The 22287-nt window shown below is 45.3% G+C and overlaps 2 protein-coding genes and 1 long non-coding RNA gene across 5 annotated transcripts in view; 2 read left to right on the plus strand and 1 right to left on the minus strand.

Annotated features, from left to right (window-relative positions):
* Nucleotides 1-10467, plus strand: part of N4BP2L2 (NEDD4 binding protein 2 like 2) — a 93953-nt gene extending 83486 nt beyond the window's left edge. For 2 of the 3 annotated variants that reach the window (XM_006134208.5, XM_075919196.2), the window contains exon 11: nt 7183-10450. The gene's annotated coding sequence lies outside the window, so the exon portion shown is untranslated. Of the gene's footprint in view, nt 1-7182 lie in introns of all 3 variants that reach the window. The other variant, XM_075919200.2, reaches the window with a different exon arrangement.
* On the minus strand, nt 4276-13571 carry LOC149525773 (uncharacterized). The gene is made up of 2 exons (XR_016348530.1): nt 10597-13571; nt 4276-4579 (listed from the first exon to the last, which is right to left on the minus strand). It is a non-coding gene; the product is annotated as an uncharacterized LOC149525773 (long non-coding RNA).
* Nucleotides 13572-13667: 96 nt separating this feature from the next.
* The window catches only part of N4BP2L1 (NEDD4 binding protein 2 like 1), a 35210-nt gene continuing 26590 nt past the window's right edge, over nt 13668-22287 (plus strand). The window contains exon 1 of the mRNA XM_075919205.2: nt 13668-13943. Within this exon, the coding sequence (XP_075775320.2) occupies nt 13804-13943 (140 nt within the window). The 5' untranslated portion in view covers nt 13668-13803. The remainder of the gene's footprint in view (nt 13944-22287) is intronic.

Here is a 22287-nt window from a genome sequence, read left to right on the forward strand (position 1 = left end):
GAGCAAAGCCGCGGAGCACGCCAGCAGCGGGACAGCCACAGCGCGTCTGGGCTGTCCGCTGCCCGCGTGCTCCACGGCTTTGCTCCGCTTTGCTCCCCGTCTCCCTGGTCTGTTGGTCTCCAGCAGACCAGGGAGACGGGGAGCAAAGCTGTGGAACACGCCGGCAGCGGGACAGCTGCGGCGCGTCTGGGCTGTCCGCTGCCCGCGTGTTCCCCGGCTTTGCTCCCCGTCTCCCTGGTCTGGGGAGACGTGGAGCAAAGCCGCGGAGCACGCGGGCAGCGGACAGCCCAGACGCACCGCGGATGTCCCGCTGCCGGCGTCCTCAGAGGCTTTGCTTCCTGTCTCTCTGGTCCACTGGTCTCCAGCAGACCAGGGAGACGGGCAGCAAACCCCGTTCGTAACTGCGGATCCGACATAAGTCGGATCCGCGTAACTCGGGGACTGCCTGTATCATGGAAAAAGAGAGTTTTAAGCAGAGTTTTAAATGAGGATAATGAGTTAATTTCACAATGGGCAGTGAGGCCAGGATCATAAGCCTATGAGTGGCAGGGTATGACATCTTGATTGTGAAAAAAGATGAGACGGAAAAGGCTATGAAGGTCCTTGACAGTGAAGACCAAATTACTAAGAATTTAATACAATAAAACCAGAGCTAACATGTAGAGACAAAATCATAAATGATAAAGCACAAAATGTGTTACATCTAGCAAAGGATATAAAAGATGATAAAAAGAGGTTCTATAAATATAGTAGAAGCAAGAGGAAGAGGAAGGAAAATATATACCCTCTAGTTATCAGGGGAGATACTAATAATAGATGATATCAAGGAGGCTGAAATATGTAATGCCTGTTTTGCATTCACTGAAACAGTTAATTGTGACCCATTGCTTAGCACAAATACAGATTGAACTCTAGCCCCGCACTCTCAGAACCAGAGAATTTGCTGGATCATGGGAAGTCAGTATTGTCTAGCAACATTACAATCGGGGTAAACATTACAGTCGGGGTAAAGCAGATCTAAATAGCAGCCACAGAACACTGAGAGCCAGGACTGGTGTTGTAAATAAACTTTATAGAACCACAGGAAGTTTGGCCACACCCATGATAAGTAGACATCAGGATAACTAAAATCATGCTGGACCACAGATGTTGTCTGACCAGAGAGTGCTGGACTAGAGAGGTTCAACCTGTATTAGTAACAGCAAGGGGTTAGGAACACAAGACAGGAAGAACAGGTAGCAGAATATTTAGGTAAATTAGATATATTCTAGTTGGCAGAGACTGGCGAACTTTACCCCAAAAGTACTTAACAAATTAGTTGACGCAATCCTGAAACCATTAGTAATAGCCTTTGATAACTCATGAAGGAGTCCCTGGGGACTGGAGAAAGGCAAATATAGCATCTATTTAAAAAGGGGGGGATGACAAGAGAATTATAGTCCAGTTAATCTAAGTTCAAAAACTGGAAAGATTCTGGAACAAATTATTAAACAATCAATTTATAAAGGATAATTGTGTAGTAGCCAACATTGGTTTGACATGATTTGTTCTTGATGGATCAATCTATTTTCCCTCTGGGTACGTCTAGTCTGCAAGGCTATTTCGGGATACCGGAGCTATCCCGAAATAGTTACCCCGTGTCCAAGAAACGCGTCTGCTATTTCAAAATAATTTTTGAAATAACAGATGTGCTATTTCGGCATCCCTGTAAACCTCGTTCCATGAGGAATAAGGGATGTCTCGAAATAGTGCTTTATTTCAACATTTGGCGCCATGTAGGTGTGCCAAATTTCAAATTAGCTTATTTTGGAATAAAATCAAAATAAGATACACAATTTGTGTGCTGCAAATTGCATATTTTATTTCGATTTTAGAGTGCAGTCTAGATGTACCCTCTTTGACAGGGTTACTCGCCTAATGGGTAGGCAGAAAATAATAGATATGATATATCTTTCTTTTAGTAAAGCTTCTGACACTGTCCACATAATATAATCATAAACATACTATCAAAATGTGGTCTAGATGAAATCACTGTAAGGTGGGTGCACAATTAGTTAAAAGACCATACTCAAATCTTAGTTCTTCTTCGAGTGCTTGCTCATGTCCATTCTGATTAGGTGTACGCGCGCCGCGTGCACGGATTCCGGAGCTTTTTTCCCTTAGCAGTATCCATAGGGCCAGCAGGGAGCTCCCTGGAGTGGCGCTGGTATACCGGTGCATATATACCCCTGAATACCTTTATAAGGAAGACAAAGTTCAGGATGGTGACGCTAGCCTGCATCATCCCATCGCTCAGAAAGGGGGACTGGTATGCTGCTCTTGATTTAAAGGATGCGTACTTCCACATTTCAATTTTTCCAAGTCACAGAAAATTCCTACGGTTCACAGTGGGACAGGACCACTTCCAGTTTACGGTCTTCCCTTTTGGACTGTGTACAGCCCCGAGAGTCTTTACCAAATGTATGACGGTGGTAGCCGCGTTTCTGCGGCGGCACAGGGTCCAAGTGTTCCCACACCTGGATGACTGGCTCATAAGGGGCAAGTCTCGAGAACAGGTGTTGGATCCAACACGTGGTCCAACACGCCAGGCTGCGCATGCGCCCATTGCAGGGGTGGCTCAGGGTAGCGCACAACCCCTTGAGGTCGCCGCTAGACGCGGTAGTGACTATCCCTCAGGACATTCTTCGTTCGCTGGACTGGTGGAAGGACGAGGGCACGGTGTGGGCGAGGGTCCGATTCACCAAGCCGTCCCCGTCAGTGCAGCTGGTCACGGATGCTTCGGATGTGGGATGGGGCGCTCACCTGGGCAACCTCAGGACGCAAGGTACGTGGCCAACAGAGGAGGCTCACCTCCATATAAATATCAAGGAGCTGCGGGCGGTCAGGTTGGCCTGCAGGGCGTTCCTTCCCCACTTACAGAACAGAGCGGTGGCGGTGCTGACAGACAACACTACGGCCATGTTCTATATCAACAAGCAGGGTGGGGCGCGTTCCTCTCCCCTGTGCCGGGAAGCCCTAGATCTATGGGAACTGTGTATAGCCCACGGTATTTTCCTGGAGGCATCTCACCTTCCGGGAACCAGGAACGGGATAGAGGACAGGCTCAGCCGTTCGATCCAGGCGCACGAGTGGGTGCTAAGGTGGGATGTACTTCACGGGGTCTTCCAAAGTTGGGGGTTTTCCCGCCTGGACCTGTTTGCAACTCTGAGCAACGCCAAGTGCAGGGAGTTCTGTTCGTACATGGGGCACGGTCTGGGCTCTCGGGGAGATGCACTGCAGGTCAGCTGGCCCAGGGGCCTACTCTATGCCTTCCCCCCGCTCCCTCTGATCCACGACACACACCTCAGAGTGCAGAGGTTCAGGGCCCGGATCATCCTGATAGCGCCAGTATAGCCTCGACAGTACTGGTTCACCACCCTGCTGGATCTGACTGTGGAGGGCCCGCTCAGGCTACCCCTAGTGCCAGATCTAATCACTCAGAGCTGCGAGGTCGGGGTGCACTCCACCCGAGCCTTCCATCTCTCCACCTAGCAGCGTGGCTCCTCAGTGGCTCTCAGTGACGGAGCAAGCCTGCTCCAGAACAGTCCAGGAGGTCCTCTTAGAAAGCAGAAAGCCGTCCACTAGAGCCCTTTACAAGGCTAAGTGGAAGAGGTTTACTTCCTGGCTGGAGGGCAGGACGCTCGCTCCAGGTGAAGGGGCTGTTCCGACTGTCCTGGAATTCCTTCTCCACCTGCGGAAACAGGGCCTGGCCACAGCCTCCCTAAAGGTGTACCTGGCGGCCATAGCGGCCTTCCACGCCGGGGGGGGGGGGGAGAGCAAAGGTCTATCTTTGCCAATCCCTTGGTTAAAAGATTTCTAAAGGGAGTCGACAGGATGATGCCATATGAGAGACCTTCGGTACCGGCTTGAGACCTTAACCTGGTCCTGACTGCCCTTATGAAGCCCCCGTTCGAGTCCCTGGCTTCATGCTCTTTGATACATCTGTCCTTTAAGGTAGCTTTCCTCATGGCTATTACCTCGGCCAGGCGGGTGTCAGAGCTTAGGGCTCTCACCTCAGAACCACCTTACACTGTGTTTTTTAAAGTTAAGGTGAGGTTGCGTCCACACCCGGAGTTTCTTCCCAAGGTGGTCTCGCACTTCCACATGTTCCAAGATATTTACCTGCCAGTGTTTTACCCCAAGCCACACGTGTCGCCCAGGGAACAGGCTCTGCACTGCCTGGACGTTAGGAGGGCGTTGGCTTTTTATATAGATAGGACACGAGAGTTTCGTAAGTCAACTCAATTGTTTATTTCAGTGGCGGAAAGGATGTGTGGTCAGCCAGTCTCGGCGCAGCGTATATCCTCGTGGATTACTTCCTGCATTCGACTGTGCTACGAGGGCGCGGGTAGACCACCGTCGCGCATAACAGCACATTCCACTAGAGCCCAGGCAACGTCGGCGGCGTTCCTGGCCTGCGTGCCGATCTTGGAAATCTGCAGGGCAGCAACCTGGTCATCGGTGCACACCTTTGCAGAGCATTATGCAATCACGCAGCTGGCCAGGGAGGATGCTGCCGTCGGGACAGCAGTTCTGTGTTCTGCAGAATAATAAAATAGTAGTTAGTCACCTTCCGACCCCGCCTCTGGAGGGGGGACATGGCTAGGGACTCACCTAATCAGAATGGACATGAGCAAGCACTCGAAGAAGAAGAAGAAGAGGTTACTTACCTCGTAACTGTAGTTCTTCGAGATGTGTTGCTCATGTCCATTCTGCATCCCACCCACCTCCCCGTGTCAGAAGGAGCCGGCAAGAAGGAACTGAGGGGGTGGGAGGGCCAGCAGGGGTATATATGCACCGGTATACCGGCGCCACTCCAGGGGGCTCCCTGCTGGCCCTATGGATACTGCTAAGGGAAAAAAGCTCCGGAATCCATGCACGCGGTGCGCGTACACCTAATCAGAATGGACATGAGCAACACATCTCGAAGAACTACAGTTACGAGGTAAGTAACCTCTTCTTTTCAATGGTTCACAGTAAAAATGGGAGGATGTATGTAGTGAGTTCCCACAGAGGTCATGTGTTTAGCAATGTTCGCCATTGTCATTAATTACTAGGTTAATGGAGTGAATATGTGGATGACAGCAAGGAGGAAGACCAGGGTCTTCCAAGACCAAGACTACTTTTGGGAGACAGGATAGAATTCAAAATTACCTTGATTAATTTGAGAATTGGTCTGAAATCAGCAAGAATAAATTCAATAAACACAAATTCAAAATGCTACATTTGGAGAGTTAAAATTAAATGTATAAGTACAAAAAGTGGAATAACTTATTAGGCAGAATCCTGAAGAAAAGAATCTGGGGGTTATAGTGGATGACGGATTGAATATGAGTGAGCAATGTAATGCAGCTGCAAAAAAAGGCAAATATCATTCTGGGATATGTTAACCATGTCATATGTAAACCACAGATGCTAATTGTCCCATTCTATTTGGCACTAGTGAGTGCTGTCTAGTAGATAAGAGATAAAAGGTCTAGAAAATCTGACCTGTGAGGAAATGTTAAAAAAATTGGGCATGTTTAGTCCTGAGAGAAGAAATCTGAGGGGAGACCTGGTAACCGTCCTCAGATATGTTAAGGGCTATTATAAAGAGGATGGTGATCAGTTGTTCTCCCTGGCAACAGAAGGTAGGACAAAAAATAAAGAGCTTAATCTGCAGCAAGATTTAATTTATATATTAGAAAAAAAAGTTTCTGACTATAAAGATGATTTAGTACCCAGGGAGGTTGTGAAATCACCATTGTTGGAAGTTTTTATTAAAAATTAGACAAATATCTCTCAGGAGAGGTCTAATCTGCAGTAGCTGTGTTGGAAACAGGATATTAGCGAGATCATGTGGGAGAGGTAACATCTTTTACTGGATATACTTCTGTTAGGGAGAAAGACAAACTTTAGAACTTACACAGAGCTCTTCTTCAGGTCTGCTTGCAATTCATATTTGATTATTATGAGAATGAAAACTTAAAGTTTTTTGGACTGGTGGGTAAAATATTAAATGCCCAGTTCTCTAACTTTAGTGGGAAGTATAATCTATTAAATATATATTATTTTGTAAGAACTGTGTAATAGTATTGAGTATACAGATTTCTATAAAATTACCTTTCTGGTTTGCCTAAGCTTTCCCATGTTGGTATAACCTTTAATTTACACTCTATGGCTATTCAGCATAAAATAACCAACAAAAACTAATAGTCCGAAGAGGAAAATATGCTAATACCATTGGCATGTGGCTAGTCAGTGCCTTTGAAAGCTATTCATAGACAATCTCATCTCATCATTAAATGAAAATTCTCTACAAAAAAATAGACCTCTAGTTTATTAGATTTTTTTATGCTAGAACTAAAGTTCAAATGAAAGAGAATACTACTCTCGTGGTTCAAATAATGTGTTTTGTTTAAATATGCAAAGAGTTTCACAAATTTGGAGGAAGAACTCCCTTGAACAAAGTTTACCAATAAGGCCCAGCCTCACATTTGACTTCAAAAAAAGAGGGAATAATTGATCGGTGACATAATAGTTATATAGGACACAGGCTTGTATCCTCTTAGAAGAACTTTAAAAATTGTAGCTCAAATTGTGTTGGTATCTTCTGCAGGATTCCTCAGATTATTTTATAGAGGAAAATCATGTTCTATATAAAATAAACAAAGGGGAAGAAAACTTCCAAAACCTTGTACTCTGAGGCTTAGCTCTGATTGAAGTAGTAGTTTTGGTGGAACAATGTCTCTTCTACAATATGTGGGCACCAGCATTAATTTTTCACTTTAATTTCCTTTATCCTTTTTCTTGTTTTTTATTCTAGCTCCTTGCCTTTCTCCATCTCTGACATTGTTTTCCAATATTCCCTCCCTCTATATTCTTTTCAGTCTTCCCACCTTTTCTATTTTCACTTTATTTCTTTACTAAGCCTTCCAAATCCCTCTTTGACCTCTTGCAAAAGAAGGAATGAAAATCAAGCACCTGAAGCTGAGAAGGAAATGGATCTCTTTATCAGGGAGTGGTGGTGAAAAATGGTCCTTTAATACTTTTTTTTAGTCATAGGTGGGATATGGCAATATGGACACAATGTTTACAACAGTTAGTATTTTTAAAATCTGCATTGACTGATGCTTCAGCAGTCTCTCTTCTTTTATATTACAGAAATGTTTCAATCTTGGCACCATCATGGAAGGACCTCAGTTTACAACGAAGTGTTTAAATGTGAGGAATAATGTGGGAGAAATATACAGTGTAGAATTTGGTGCTGATCCATGACCCTCAATAATCCTTAGGCTTTATATTTTGAAATTTAAAAAAAATGGTAATAATTTTTGATTATCAAATAGCCACTTTCAAAAGTCACTTGATATCTATGTTTCCTTTACTCACCCTTCTATCTCACATAAAGATTGAAAATAAAGAAGTTTTGGCCAATCCTTACTCTGAAGCAAAAAGATTTCCACATTGACTGATTTCTGTGCTTACAAACCAAAGGAGAAACATAAACTATGAGTTTCAGACTCCTGGGTCCAATTCACTAGTACTGGTTCCCAAAAATATTTGCTCCATGCATTAGGTGATGGCTTGATGGTAAAAATGTGTATTTGTCGGATATCTGAGTTCACTGTGGGTGCCCCTTCATAAGTCTTGTGTTTGTGGCAAGTTAGATTATTTATCCTTTTTACTTCTGCTTACTTCTATTTTGTCTTATTTTTCCTCCTGTTTCTGTTACTATTTGTTTTCATCCCTTGCTTTCTCATGATACTAAATGGGGCAAGTCTTTATTAATCTCTCGTCCCTATTCCTTGTTCCACAAATACATAACCTTGTTCATATTTACAGTCGTGAACCTATGCTTGCTGTCTCCCTTGGCCTAAATTGATAAGGACTTATTCCTGACTACAGAAATAAGTAGAAGTTATCTTTGATTTTTATTATTATAGATGATTTAAGTCCCATTGAAATCCATGGGGACAGTCCCATTAATTTCAACTGGCTTTTGGCCAAGCACACTACAAACACTGATATTTAGTTATTTACATTACCATCAATAGTACTCTTTTTGCCTCTGTTGTCTAAAAAATCTTATGATGACTCATGGGAAAACTTTAAAAATAATCTAATTATAATAATTGTATTTCTTCTATTATAATACACGTTGGTGTGTTACTTTCCTAATTTTAATTGCTGGGTTTTTCCTTCAGAATTAATTAAGTGCTGCTTATTCCCCACCTCAAGCCATACCATTGCTTGATAGTATCTCCATATGTTGCTGTAAAATGCACTCACAAAAGATTGATTTCATGTGGGAATGAGCAACAAAAACATGTTTTAAAAATAGAATGTCACAGTTTTCTTTTTGGTATTAATGGATTTCATAATCTTGTTCTGTGGAGGATATTGGAACAGTGTGGTTCAGCAGCGCTTTAGGATTTCCATAGGGAAGCATAAAATTACTCTGCTTCTAGTAGTGCTGTGATGCATAACTCACAATCATGCCACTCTTTAAACTGGCACTCAGTTACCTTGAATGACCAGCTTTCATACAAAAATGGTGCCCAAACAAGTATGGGAGAGGTAAGGAACCCAGAAGGTAATGAGTATTAGGGGTGTTAGATATTGGGTGATTGAATAAGCGAGTAACCACATGAATTCTTATTGGTTACTCAACTATTCTATAGTCCCGAGGGCAGGGCCAGCAGTCTGGCCCCACTCCTGGGGAGCCCCCTGCCAACATGCGCTGCTGCCTTTGTATCAGAAGCAGCAGTGCATGGTGCCCAATGGGAGCCAGTTTAAATACCAGCTTTCTGTGCAGACCAGCAGCCTGCCAGCCTGTGCTGCTGTTTCTGATACAGAAGCAGGGCCCATCCCCAAAGGCAGCAGCATGGGGGAGGGTGGTAGGTAGCACCACAGAGCTGGTGCTGGGGGGAACTGGCTTTTAAGCCAGCTCCCCCTGCCCGCGCTTGCTACCTCTGATACAAAGGCTGTTGCCGGGGAGGGGAAGGGGGGAATGCATGTAGTCAACAAGATTAATCAATAAGCCTAGGCTTATCACTTAATCATATAGTCAACTACACATCAACATCCTTAATGAGTATAGTGTGGTGAACTAGAGAAGGAGGGGAAAAGCAAGAGGACATAAGGTCGACAGACTTGCTGGGCCCTGAGCAAGGTGTGTGTGTGGGAGTAATAAGTCAAAGGAGAGGAGAAATTTAAAGCAGTGAAGGTGAAGACTAACTAATAAGAGAGAAGGGAGTGGGAAGAAGGTGAAAGGACAAGCTGACAGTTTATGGCATAGTCAGATGGCATTGCAAAATAGTTCCGCATAATGAAAATAGAAGGGAAGACAAAAAATTCTACTTATTACTAGCACAATCACAGGGAGCCATGTCACAGGGAGTGGATGTAAGGTTCTCTGTGATGTGTGAATTTAATATAGTTTCTCTGGCTTGGGCATCTCTCATCTTTTGCCTGTTCCCCTCCCCCGAGACACACACAAACCTTTCCCCTCTACTGTATTTTATTATGTATCAGCATCTTACCACCTGCAAAAGATTGCTGCTTTGTGATCTAAACTGCCTTCAGTTTCCCTCCAGGCTCCAGTGTAAAACCAACAAACAAAATTGAAGAAGCAGCTCTAGAGAATCGGTAATTCTAAAACTATTCCTGCATAATTGGAAAAACTGGTACTTTCATTTTGCTTAATGGTGTTCTCTCTTGAGGAAAAATGTACTGCACTTCTGCCAACATGCACACTACAGAAAATAATAAGGGGTTTATATTTCATATTGGTTGCAACATTGATGCTGCATAATTTTGCATAAAATACTAGTGACATTAGAACAAGCTACATTTAATTTAAAGAAAGATTCACGCAGATGCTTAACATAAATGTGATTTTTCCTATTTAAGTTTAGTTGACAAAGAATAGGAATCTTGAGTACATTTACTCACCATTAAAATCTAATATTGATAAATGAATATTGAACTACCAGCATGTCTGAAATAAAGTCAATCTCTGTTTCTTTTTTTTTATGAACAAGAAAAGGTTTTGATGGTTGACTCTTAAAGGAAAATGGTCAGTTTAAAAATTAAATTTAAAAATCAAGTTGTAAGCACCAGAAGATAAATGTATATGGAGTGGCCAGCAAGGATTTGTCGAGAACAAATTATGCCAACCATTATAATTCCTTCGATAGGGTTACTGATCTGTTGGATGTGGGGAAGTAATAGACATGTCTGTGGCTTTTGTCACAGTCCCACATGACATTCTCTTAAGCAAACTAGTGAAAGTCTAGATGAAATTACTGTAAGGTGAGTGCACAACTTGTTGAAAGACTGTACATAAAAAGTAGTTATCAATTCTTTATTGTCAAACTGCTAGGGTGGGGTTAGTGAGGTCCCACGGAGCTCAGTTCAAACAATTTTTTTTTTCTGAGGAACACCAAGGATTTTTTTGTTGAGGGGGGGGAAAAAAAGGCTGGGGAGGGTGTCAGGGGGACCAGGGAAAAGTTATTAACCAAAAAAAAGGGGGGGGGTCGGGGAGAAGTTATTGAGCCAAAAAAAGACACCTACCCCTTTAAAAGTGGCCATTTTGAACTCTGTTGTTCTCGGCAGCACACCTCTGACTACCTCATGGCACACCATTGCACCACGGAACACAGTTTAATGAAACACTGCTATAATATGAGCATGATAAATATATCCCTGGCTGCTTCAGATCTTCATACGAATGTCAACATTCTCCTCCTCTTTCAAAATATTTCTTAGTGTGGTCAGCAAAAATCATCTCTCAGTAAATGTGCATAGTCTTACATTGATCGCCCACTGATGTGGCGCTGTCTTCAGCAGATGTTTATAACATTTTCACTTCTTGAGGTCCAATTAGCTCAGCTATAACATGAGTAAACATAGAGTAGCCTGTCAGATGACTTGCCTACAATGCAAACATCCTATATAGCTTCAGAAACAATTATAGAACATATCTAGTAACCACTATACCTGATTTTTGGATGTTGCCATCACACTCTGGTTCCTGCATTCTGCTTATGTGTTAAGACATGACGATCACCAAGTTTTAAATGAGTAGAAAATATTTTTGTTGCAGCCTATCATACTGTGTTCTCATGCCTTTGTGGATATTGCAAGAATAACTCAACACAGCCGCTCCCCGACTTATGGCCACCTCCACTTACAACCATCCGCACTTACGACCAAAGCAGTCGTAAATGTGGATCCGAGTTACGAATGGCGATCCGCGCTTACGAATAGTGTGGTTGCCATGTAACTCTATGGGATCTGAGTTATGAACAGTTCGAGTTACGGACCAAGTGTTGGTCCGTAACTCGGGGAGCAGCTGTATTACTACAGGCTGCACCTCTATAAACTGTAACTCTCTGGTCCAGCAACGCCCATGCTCCTCCCAGACTATGGATGTTCCAGGAGAGAGTCCAGGTGTGCTGTGGGGAGTGGGGGAGCAGGAGGCCAGGAGCCTGGCACAATGTGCACGAGTGGGAAGAACGCGCAGCGGTCAAGAAGCTGGGCTGTGGGGTGGAGAGCGGGGGGGAGAAAGCATGTGGCTCAGCTGGACTGTGGTGGTGGGGGAGCTGGCGTGCGTCTGAGCTGCGCTGGAGAGATGGGGGAGGCGTGTGGCTTAGCTGAGCTGTGCTGGGGAAGGCAGCATGCACAGCTCAACTGGGCAGTGGGGGGTGGGTGCACAGCTCAGCTGGGCTGCAGGAGCAGCCAGGAAGCCTGTTAGGGAAGGGGCTGATAGCAAGGTGGCCAGAAATGACCTCCCCTGGTCTGGCAAAATCCCTCATCCGGGACTAGCAAGGTCCTGAAGGTGCCGGACCATGGAGATTCAACCTGTACCTTAATGTAATAAAGGTGTAAAAACAACAGCTGCTGTGTTTGTAAGATAAATTTTCCTGAGCCCATACTTAATAAAAGATAAATTGTATATTATATGTGGTTAGTAAGCAGGTAGAACTGATACCCAAGAGAAATCTTTATATTTAAAGCACCAAAAACATGGATTGTGTAGTTAATACCATGTTTGTATGCATTGCTTACACAGGGGAACCCTATGCACCTAAGGCTATGTCTACACTGCAGGCTTCTTGTGTAAGAACTGTTTTGCGCAAGAATTCTTGCGCAAAAGGTCATGCACAAAAGCACGTCCACACTGCCATGTGCTTTTGAGAAGAATGTGCTTTTGTGCAAGAGCGTCCATGGCAGTGTGGATGTTCTCTTGTGCAAGAAAGCTCTGATGGCCATGTTAGCCATAGAGGTTTCTTGCGCAAGACCCCCCCGTTTCCCATCCACACTGCCTTCTTGTGCAAGAGCTCTTGCACAAGAGGGCTTATTCACATGGGGAGAGGAATAACTCTTGCGCAAGAAGCCCTCTGTTCCGACGCTGTACTGTAAATTTACTTCCGCAAGAACACACATGCAGTGTAGACGCTCCACAAGTTTTTGCGCAAGAAGCCTGCAGTGTAGACATAGCCCTAGACTAATACTCTCTTAGGCCTTCGTTTTCTGCCCATGAAAGAGATCTTTACCAGCACACAAGAGAAAGGTGCAGGATCATGTACAATTTTAACTTTAAACCATGTATTGAACAGTTGTCAGGCTAAAATATACACCTGTGAAATAGAAAAAGTTACTCCCTTGTTTCACACCTTATTTTTGGACTTATTTTTACCTTCCCTCCCCATGATGTTCTAAGTTTTCACACTTGCTGTCTGGTAATTTTTTAACCTGGTGCTCAGAGCTTCGAGCTATCTTGCGGTTTTCTAGAGTAAAAATGACTTATTTGAGGAGGATTTAATACATGAGAGTATAGTGCCTGTTTAGACCAGATTTTTAAATGTATTTATGCAATGTATTTCAAAAGCAGCTTTCAACTTTTAAACATGTGACCTGTAGTGAACTTAGTTCTACACAAAAAAGGTGATGTGAAAAGTTAAGGGTGCTGGATAGAGGCAAAAATCAATCCCTACTGGTAGATTCAAGGAACTCAAAGAAGTTTTGTCAAGAGCCCAAGCTATCTGTCAGCCTCAACCAATGTTCCCTCTAATCTTTTGTATCCATGTGCAGAACAATTTTATGAGCACCAAGGCATGTTCAGATGCAACACCAGTAGAAACAAAAAGAGCTGTGGATGTTCTGCTAATCAGCTTGGGAGCATTTGAATCTCCCTTGAGGATTGCACCACCAACAGGGCACACTGGCCTTGCCATCATATGAACCTAAAGCATAAACTGTATAGGAAAAAAAAGTAAATTTACAGGGGTGCAAGGAAAAGCTAGCCCAATCAGGTCTTGTAAACTACTATGAGACTTTATAAATTGGGAAGGGAGCCATCAAACACTGACAATTATAACTGTTTGGTGTAGGTGTAGCAAACACATTTCAGAGAATCTATTCTCCTTGAGTAACTCAATACAGCATTGCAGGTAGGGGGCCTTGTGCAGAAACCAGGCTCTTGGGCACTGGAAAGGTGCTCAGAGGCGCTGGAACCATTTGCATGGTGGGGGCTGTTGAGATCCAAACCGGGAGAAAGCCAGAATACGATGGAAACCACTTCCAGCCAGGGGGCTGCAGCGTCTCTGAGCCCAGGGCCAAGAGCAGCAGCCAGTCCAAGGGGCAGAGCCTAGCGCTCGGCTCCATTCCAGCTCCGCCTCTGGGCCCCGCCCCCGCGCGTCCCTAGGGCACGTGGCGGTGTCCGGCTGGGCAACGCAGCACAAGCGGACTTTTACTGCGCATGCTCAGTGCCCGGTCATGGAAGGGAGCCTGGCCCGCGCTTTCGGGGCCCTGAGCCTGCACCCCCCGGCCGCGGCGCGGCCCCGCAGGCGCCGCTTCAGCAAACGCCTCTACCTGCTGCGCGGCCTGCCCGGCTCCGGGAAAACCACGCGGGCCAGGTAACCAGGGCGGGGGGAGGGGCGCCGGCCGCTGCTGCGCTTGTGTCCCGAGGCCAGCGGCGGGGGCGGGACGTGCCGGGCCGCAGCGCTAATGGCGGCACCTGCTGGGGCTGCGCTGTCCGTGTCAATAAAGTTGAACTGAACAGACAGGCAGGGGCTGGTCCGCGCGGCAGTTGTGACGTCTCTTTGGCTTTGCACACGGCGCCCGCCCCGCGCACAGAACCGCTCCGCTCTGCGCCCGCCTGGTGTGCAACCCGCGCGTGCCGCTGGCCGCTCTCCTATCGCATCGCTGCAGAACGGAGCGAACCCCACTCGCTGCTGCAAGCACCCTGGGTCTGCATGCGCGCAGATCGGTTAATTGCACACCTGTACCTGGCTGAACGAGCCCGCGCGGCCAGCCCGCCGGGCAGAAACCAGCGTGAATTACACCGCGCGGTGTCCAAGCACCTTTACAGGTGCTGTGGGCGAGATGCTGAGCTGCCTCTCTCATGCAGCTGCAGGGGGCCAGGGCCAACTGCTTTAAAACACGGGTTTGGCTTCTTAATTCAGGAGTGGGATTAAGCATACCATAGCGTAACCAGTCCTGGGGCTCTACATTACAGCAGCCTCGCCCCATTGCCTTGTAGAATAGTGATAGAAATGTAGCTGTGTTAGTCTGGGGTAGTTGAAGCAAAATGCAGGACAATGTAGCACTTTAAAGACTAACAAGATGCTTTATTAGATGATGAGCTTTCGTGGGCCAGACCCACTTCCTCAGATCAAATAGTGGAAGAAAATAGTCACAACCATATATACCAAAGGATACAATTAAAAAAAATGAACAAATATGAAAAGGACAAATCACATTGCAGAGCAGAAGGGGGATGTGCGGGGGGGGGGAAGGGGGAGGAAGGAAGGTAAGTGTCTGTGAATTGCTGATATTAAAGGTAGGGAGAGTGGGATGTTTGTGAGTTAATGGTAACAGGTGATAATTGGGGAAACTGTCTTGGTAACCATTAACTCACAAACATCCCACTCTCCCTACCTTTAATATCAGCAATTCACAGACACTTACCTTCCTTCCTCCCCCTTCCCACCCCCCCCCATCCCCCTTCTGTTCTGCAATGTGATTTGTCCTTTTCATATTTGTTCATTTTTTTTAATTGTATCCTTTGGTATATATGGTTGTGACTACTTTCTTCCACTATTTGATCTGAGGAAGTGGGTCTGGCCCACGAAAGCTCATCATCTAATAAACCATCTTGTTAGTCTTTAAAGTGCTACATTGTCCTGCATTTTGCTTCAATTGCCTTGTAGGCTGCCATAGTGAGGCCTCGCTTTTGACATGCTCCTCTTCTTCTCAGCGTGCCTCCTGCAGCAGGACTCTCAGCTACCTACTGTCCTTCCTGTACTGAAAGACAGCTCAGCTGTGACTGGGACTTTTAGGGCCCCTTGATACTGCTCTGGTTATTTTAGTAAGTAGAGTCGGGCTGGAGTGAACATAAAGTTCTCACCCAGTGACTTGAGCCTGTCTTATAAAGTAGGGACATATTTAATTTTACACACAGGGAATTGGAAGACTGATTGCCCCACATCACATCCTCAAGAAGGGCTGAGGCAATGTTAGGAATAAATCCTTTTTTTTTTCTCTGCAGTGTCTGTGTAAAAATATAATTTCAAATAAAAATTCAGTACAAGCCCTCATCATGCTGATAGATCAAAAGGAAAACATATGTAGCACTTTAAAGACTAACAAGATAGTGATGAGCTTTCCTGGGACAGACCCTCGAAAGCTCATCACCTAATAAACTATCTTGTTAGTCTTTAAAAAAGTGCTACATATTTTTTCCTTTTGTTTTACCAAGATCAGACTAACATGGCCTATTACTCTACACTATTACTTTTCAGCATGCTGATAGATGTTATTGCAGTTACATCAAATGTAATCTAGTGCAGTGGTTCCCAAACTTTTTGGCATCATGCCCCTTTTGAGAAATGCTCATGGTCCCCCCCCCCCCCCAAAATAGCAGCAAAACTTGAGGGGGGAGAGGGGGAAGGAGCTGACTGGGGCTGAAAAAGTCATAGCCCCTTTAATTCCCTGGACCAGTGTAAAAAGAAAAGGTGCCAGTACTCCAGGGGAAAGTTTTAAGAGCAGACCAAGCATTGCCCTTTTAAGGTGGCGATTTTGTAGTCTCCCTGTGACGCTCCATCCTCCCTCAGCCCCAGCCAGTCTGAGCTGCACGTGTCCCAGCAGCCACCCAAGCCAGAAAAAACAGAAAATACTGGACATTTCACATGGTATTTTCTAATATTTTTTACCAGATGGACCAGGCTCTTTCTTGGAGGGATTGATGGGGGAGCTGGGTCACCTCTCGTGCCCCCTCACCCCCCTGGAATTTCTTTACCCCCTCCAGTTTGGGAACCTATGTCCTAGTGGGCGTTCAGGCAAGAGACACATCTATATCAACCATTAGTACAAGGCAAATATGGATATAAGTGTACCTTGACCTAGCCTTCTGTGCTTTAATTGTCCATGTGGATCCTGCTGCCCTGTACTGGGGATGTCAAAGTGTAGATGATTAACTGATAAGCCTGGGCTTACTGGTTAATCCTGTTGACTACACGCACACAGCTCTTTGCTGCCTCTGTATCGGGGGGAGGCCAAAGCCAGTGCCCGTGAGGAGCCAGCATTTAAGCTGCTCCCCCACCCTGAACTGCTTCCTCTCTATCGAAGGCAGCAGCGCGGATGGTGAGGGGGGTAGGCGGGAGCTGGTTCACATGGGAAGCCAGCTTTCAAACCAGCTTCCCATGCCCATTGGCTCCCGTGGAGCCCCATTCTCCACCCTGCTCCTGCACTGATGTGTCTATCAGAGACAGCAGGCAGGAGCTGCTCTGTGGGGAGCCTATTTTTAAACCAGCTCCCCTCACACACTGGCTCCCACATGCCACCCTGCACTACTGTCTCTGATACAGAGGAAGCAATGGGGGGAATTAAGGGACTCCCCAGGAGGGCCTGGGAGCACCCTGGCTGTTGGCCCTGCCTCTGGGGACTATCTAATAATCATGGAACCATTAAAATTTGATGAGGCTACACAACTATTTAATGACACGCTATCTAATATCTCTACTCTGTACAATGTGTTTATATACAAACTAAGGAAAAGTGGCATTGGAGAGCAAAGGCATCAATGTGATTAGTTTCACACAGACTGCTGCATGGCAAAAATCACTTATGCACCTTAGACATGCCCCATTATGAAGGAAGAGTAACACAAGAAGAGTTGATTCAGGAAAAAGAGGAAATGGATTTACAATCGTGAAAAGTTATTTTTCAGTTCTCTCACTGCCCCTGGGAAAGTAGCTTGCAAAAATCTTAAACAAGCACATCCTTCAACAGTCAATCTTCCTTTTTTTCTGAACTGCTACAGCATTTAGTTTGTCTGCCTATCCTTAAAAATAATTACTTTTAATCTGTATCATTGTGAAGGTCAGTGCCAAACTGAACAGTGGTCTAAAGAAGGGCTGATAATTTGAAGGCATGAGTAAACATATGTTGCATCCACAAAGTACAGCAGGTGTAGGATAACTTTGTGCTTAAGGCACCAGATTGGATCCTTTCTTGGCTCTGCAACAGACTTCCTGTGTGAACTCATTAAATCACTTACTCTGATTATTATAATTATAATTTATGTTATCACAAGCCTAGAGCTACGAAGGAAACATTGATTCAATAGTGCAATGCCTAACTGTCATCCATAGCCCTCTGTTAGTTGTACAGGCTTCCCATTCTACACCTGGGGGCGGGTAAGACCCTTTAAGGGATTCACAAAGGCCAGCGGGCTGAATGGGGAGCCACCTAAGCTGGCCAATAGAAAGTGAGAGGCACCACTCTCTCTTTGGGGTTCACAGCTCGGAACATTCTGCAGCAGTTAGGCACCTACACCAGGCCATTCCTTTCTTTAAAACAAACAAACAAACGAGGAAGACATAGTGCAGTACTCACTCAGGGTGTAGGAGACCAGAATTCAGATCCATACTGAGTGTAGAACAGGTACTTTTAAGTCAGGCCTTACTTCTAATAGAGCGCCTTACCTGGCAGTAAGTACTCTAGGGCAAGTCTTTCCCACTTTGTATGAAATACTGTACTTACCTATTCAGTGGCTAAGCAAAATTGATTGTGTAGCCCAGTAATTAGGGATCTCACCTGGGATATGGGACATCAGTTGAGTATTTAATCCTTAGTCTCCCATGTTAGGGATGTGAGCATATAGTTGAGAACACAGTTAACCGATGAGCCTAGGCTCATCAGTTAATCCTCTTGGTTACATGCAGCCCTCTCCTACTGCCTCTGTATCAGGTTAGTGCAGTGGGGATGGGGAGGCAAAGGTCCAGGTCTCATGGAGCCACATGCTCCTCCCCCCCGCATGCTGATGTCCCCCACAAAGGCAGCAGTGCTGTGGGGAGAGGCAGGAGCTGGTGCTCACTGAGAGCCAGTTTAAAAGCCAACTCTCTACAAGCACTTGGTCCTACAGAGCTGCCTGCACATCCCCCTGCATGCTGCTGCCTCTGAATCAGACATGGGTGGCGGGAGCTGGTGCACACGGGGAGCTGGCTTTGAAACCAGTTTCTGCATGTAGCGGCTCCCACTGAGTCAACTGCCCTCCTCACCTTTGATACAGATACACCACTCCTGCCTCCTTCCCCCCAAGGTAAATGTGCATCCACTGAAAATGTCAGCAGATACACATTTACACAATTAAATGCATTTAAACATCCCTATCCCACATTATAAGCGTGTGCGCTAACCTCTTGGCCACTGCAGTATACTGTAACAGGACGATACTTCAACCTGTGGTTCTGACTTCATCTCCCAAATTGGGTCTCACATGTAAAATAGGTTGGGGAAGGACTAGTGTGAGGATCCAGCAGGGGCTTAGGTATGAGCTAGGCCCTAGGCCTCAGGACTAAGGCAGCATTGTAACATGTCCACTGGCAGAAATTTAGGCATCTCCACTTAGGTGGCAGCTGAGGAGTTTTGAGGAGTTATATTTGGATTTAAGTGCCTAAAGTGACAGTTGAGCACCTAAATTCCTTTGTAGATCTAGTCCATAGTGCCTAGGACTCATAGACATGGTTTGGGAACACACTCTTCCAGGTGCTGCACAGATAGAACAGAAAAACAGTTTCTACTCCACGGAGCTTGCAATCTAAGGCCAGATCTACAGTAGGAAATTAGGTCAGTATAACCTCGTTACTGAGTCCATCTCTGAAGACAGCACTGAAGTGAGGGTGGCAATCCCATGACTACCCTACAACAGTTTTGTGACCCCTGCCCCCAGTCTCTAATCTGAGGAACTGTTTCCGATTGAGGTATCATTAGAGGAGGTTTTGGAACAAATCAATACACTAAACCCTAAGAAGTCGGCAAGACCCGATGGCATTTATTCAAAAGTTCTGAAATAGCTCAAATGTGAAACTGTGGAACTACTAGCTGCAGTTAGTAGTTATCCTTTAAGTCATCTTCTGTACCAAATAACTGGAGGACACCTAATGTGATGCCAGTTTTTAAAAAGGGCTTTATAGGTGATCCTGGCTGGATCACTTGATGGTTACCTGTTCTGTTCATTCCCTCTGTGGCACCTGGCATTGGCTACTGTTGGAAGATAGGATAGTAGGCTAGATGGGCCTTTGATCTGACCCAGTATGGCCATTCTTATGTAGGATGAAGAGGCCCCTAGCATAGCTTGAACAGCTCTGGGACTGTCTTGTGTTACAACAACCTTCCTAGGCTGCCCTACAAGTTACAGCAGTCTTTGGAATCTGCAGTGCTGTGTGCTCCTGTCCTACACAAACACATCCCTCTACACCAGGGCTTGTCATAGGATCCTTGACCAGCAGCCTTATAGTTCTCTTCCATGGCATCTGTGCTAGGGGAAATCCTCCTCAGCCAAATGCAGGATTTTCAGGTCTCTTTAAACTACTGTGGCCTTTTTACCCAGCATAAATTGGTTGTAGTGGGAGTGAGGATTTCATACGAACATCCCCAATTCAGTTTTCTAAGCACAAATAATTGCCTCTTACGTTTAAAGCCTAGTGGAAAGTTGATATTAGAGCTCAAGCAGAACAGGAGAGGGGAAAGAGAAAAGTAACCTGGTTTATATTAGGGAGTGCAAGACATGGCCTGCCTAGTCTTTGATTCTGGCCTGCCCTGCCAGGACCCTCAGGCAGGGGTGTTAGCCGGTGGCCAGGGTAGTGAGTGGTCTGTGAGCCCTATCACACCCGAGTCTTTGACTGCTAGGTCAAAGTCCCTTCGCAGCGGGCAGCCAGGGAGGCTGACGGGTGCCCCAAGGTGTGCAAAGAGAGCTCGTTACATCTGAGACTTCAACTGCTAGGACAAAAGTCCCTTCGCAGCGGGCAGCCAGGGAAGCTGACGGGTGCCCCAAAGAGTATGCCCCATGGAGGCGGCACGACTCAACGTTCAGCTCTTACTGCGTTTACCCCTGACCGGCTATAGTTCTTTTGATTGTGTTTGGTTCTGTTACAGCAACAGGAGGAGTCGGGTTAAAGCTTAAACAGTTACTATTTTATTGTTACAAGGCAAACTAAGCTGTTAAATGTTACTGCTGTGTTACAGATGACACAGCCACTACAAAAGGCAAGACAGAAAATACGATGAAAAGTCACTTAAAGGTACCATGAAACCCTTTTGGTTCTCTGAGTTCTTATTGAATGCGCGCAAAAATAGACACCTAGCAGGTATATCCTCACCCCTGCGATCCTTACTCTGGTGAATCCAGCATTTCTCTCAGTCCCAATAGGAAGCAGTTGGTATGAGACGAAGGTGTCCCTAAAGTCTCGGGGGTCCAAGGCTGCCTGACCAGCAGGTATATGAGTGGATCTCCAATTAGAGTGGGGCACAGGGCCCCACTTTATACCCCTCTGGTCACGTAGACGCTTCTCTTGTCATTAAAATGCCAATTAAGTTGGAACGTCTTTGTGACGCCCATTCCCACAGGGGGTCCAAAGCTTAATTTGCTCCTGTGAGGTGGAGGTAACTAAATCATTAAGTTTTAGTAAGTAAAGAGACAGGATCTCATATTATATCTGTGTTAATGAAGACTATAAGAATGTTAAAGGCTGAGGCCTTAATTGCTTGATTTACAATGCCTCTTTGTCTTACCAATACAGATGTTGATGTGCCGCATAGCCTTGAAAGTCCTTGTAACATTGCTTGTGTGTGTGTGTGAAAGGGGAATGAATGTGTCAAGATAAGGTGCAAAGTTATTTCTCAGAACCAGATGGCCAAAGAAGGAGAGGGAGCAATCGTGGGTGAAGACGAGACGACCTGGTGGCAGAGAAGCCATCTATAACCATCGAGGCATACCCCGACTCATAAGATGATTGGATATTGGCATATTGACGAGCCTTGAAGCAAAAGGGCACCCCCGAAAGACGATTGATTACAGGATGAGCCTTGGAAAATGTTTTGGGAACACTGACATCAAAAAAACAACGTTCCGGTCATAAGCTGACAGAGCGGAATACATTGATTTCAACAGTGAAAAGGATTATAAAAGCAGGGTGCTTTGCTATGGAACTTTGGTTTCATCTTGCCACCAAATCCAGAGGAGCATCAGATCGATCGACCAACAAAGGCCCTGCTCCCTCCTGTGTTCAATGTAGCTGACCACTAAATTGATACAGACTCTGGACTGGTAACTATGACATCGTCTGGGGAGACTTTATGTGTATGTGTGATTGAAAAGCATAAGCAACTATTGTATTCTCAATAAATGCTGCGTACTGCCTTTTCCCCTATAAGAGATCTTGTGTGCTTCGTTTAAGCATAACATTTTTGGTGAGAACGCAAAGGGGGAGAAGTATGGTGTAATTATTGACAATATTGCTAAAAAGGTGTGCACGCCCCGGTCAGGAGATACTGGCTACTAAGAAGGAACTAATTGTGATCACTATTGTATGCTTTGTTTTTCATTGTTGGTATACATAAAAGATCTCGTGTGGTTCGTTTAAGCATAACACTAGTCTTCACAAAATCCTCTGGCAAGGAGTTCCACAGGTTGACTGTGCACTATGTGAAGAAAAACTTCCTTTTGTTTGTTTTAAACCTGCTACCTATTAATTTCATTTGGTGACTCCTAGTTCCTATATTATGGGAACAAGTAAATAACTTTTCCTTATTCGCTTTTTTCCACACCAGTCATGATTGTATAGACCTCTATCATATCCTCCCCCTCAGTTTCCTCTTTTCTACATGAAAAGTCCAAGTCTTTAATCTCTCTTCATATGAGACCCGTTCCAAACCCCTAATCATTTTTGTTGCTCTTTTCTGAATCTTTTGAAACTG

The sequence above is a fragment of the Pelodiscus sinensis genome, chromosome 1 (assembly GCF_052426305.1).
Source record: "Pelodiscus sinensis isolate ZL-2025 chromosome 1, ASM5242630v1, whole genome shotgun sequence".
Lineage (NCBI taxonomy): Eukaryota > Metazoa > Chordata > Testudines > Trionychidae > Pelodiscus > Pelodiscus sinensis.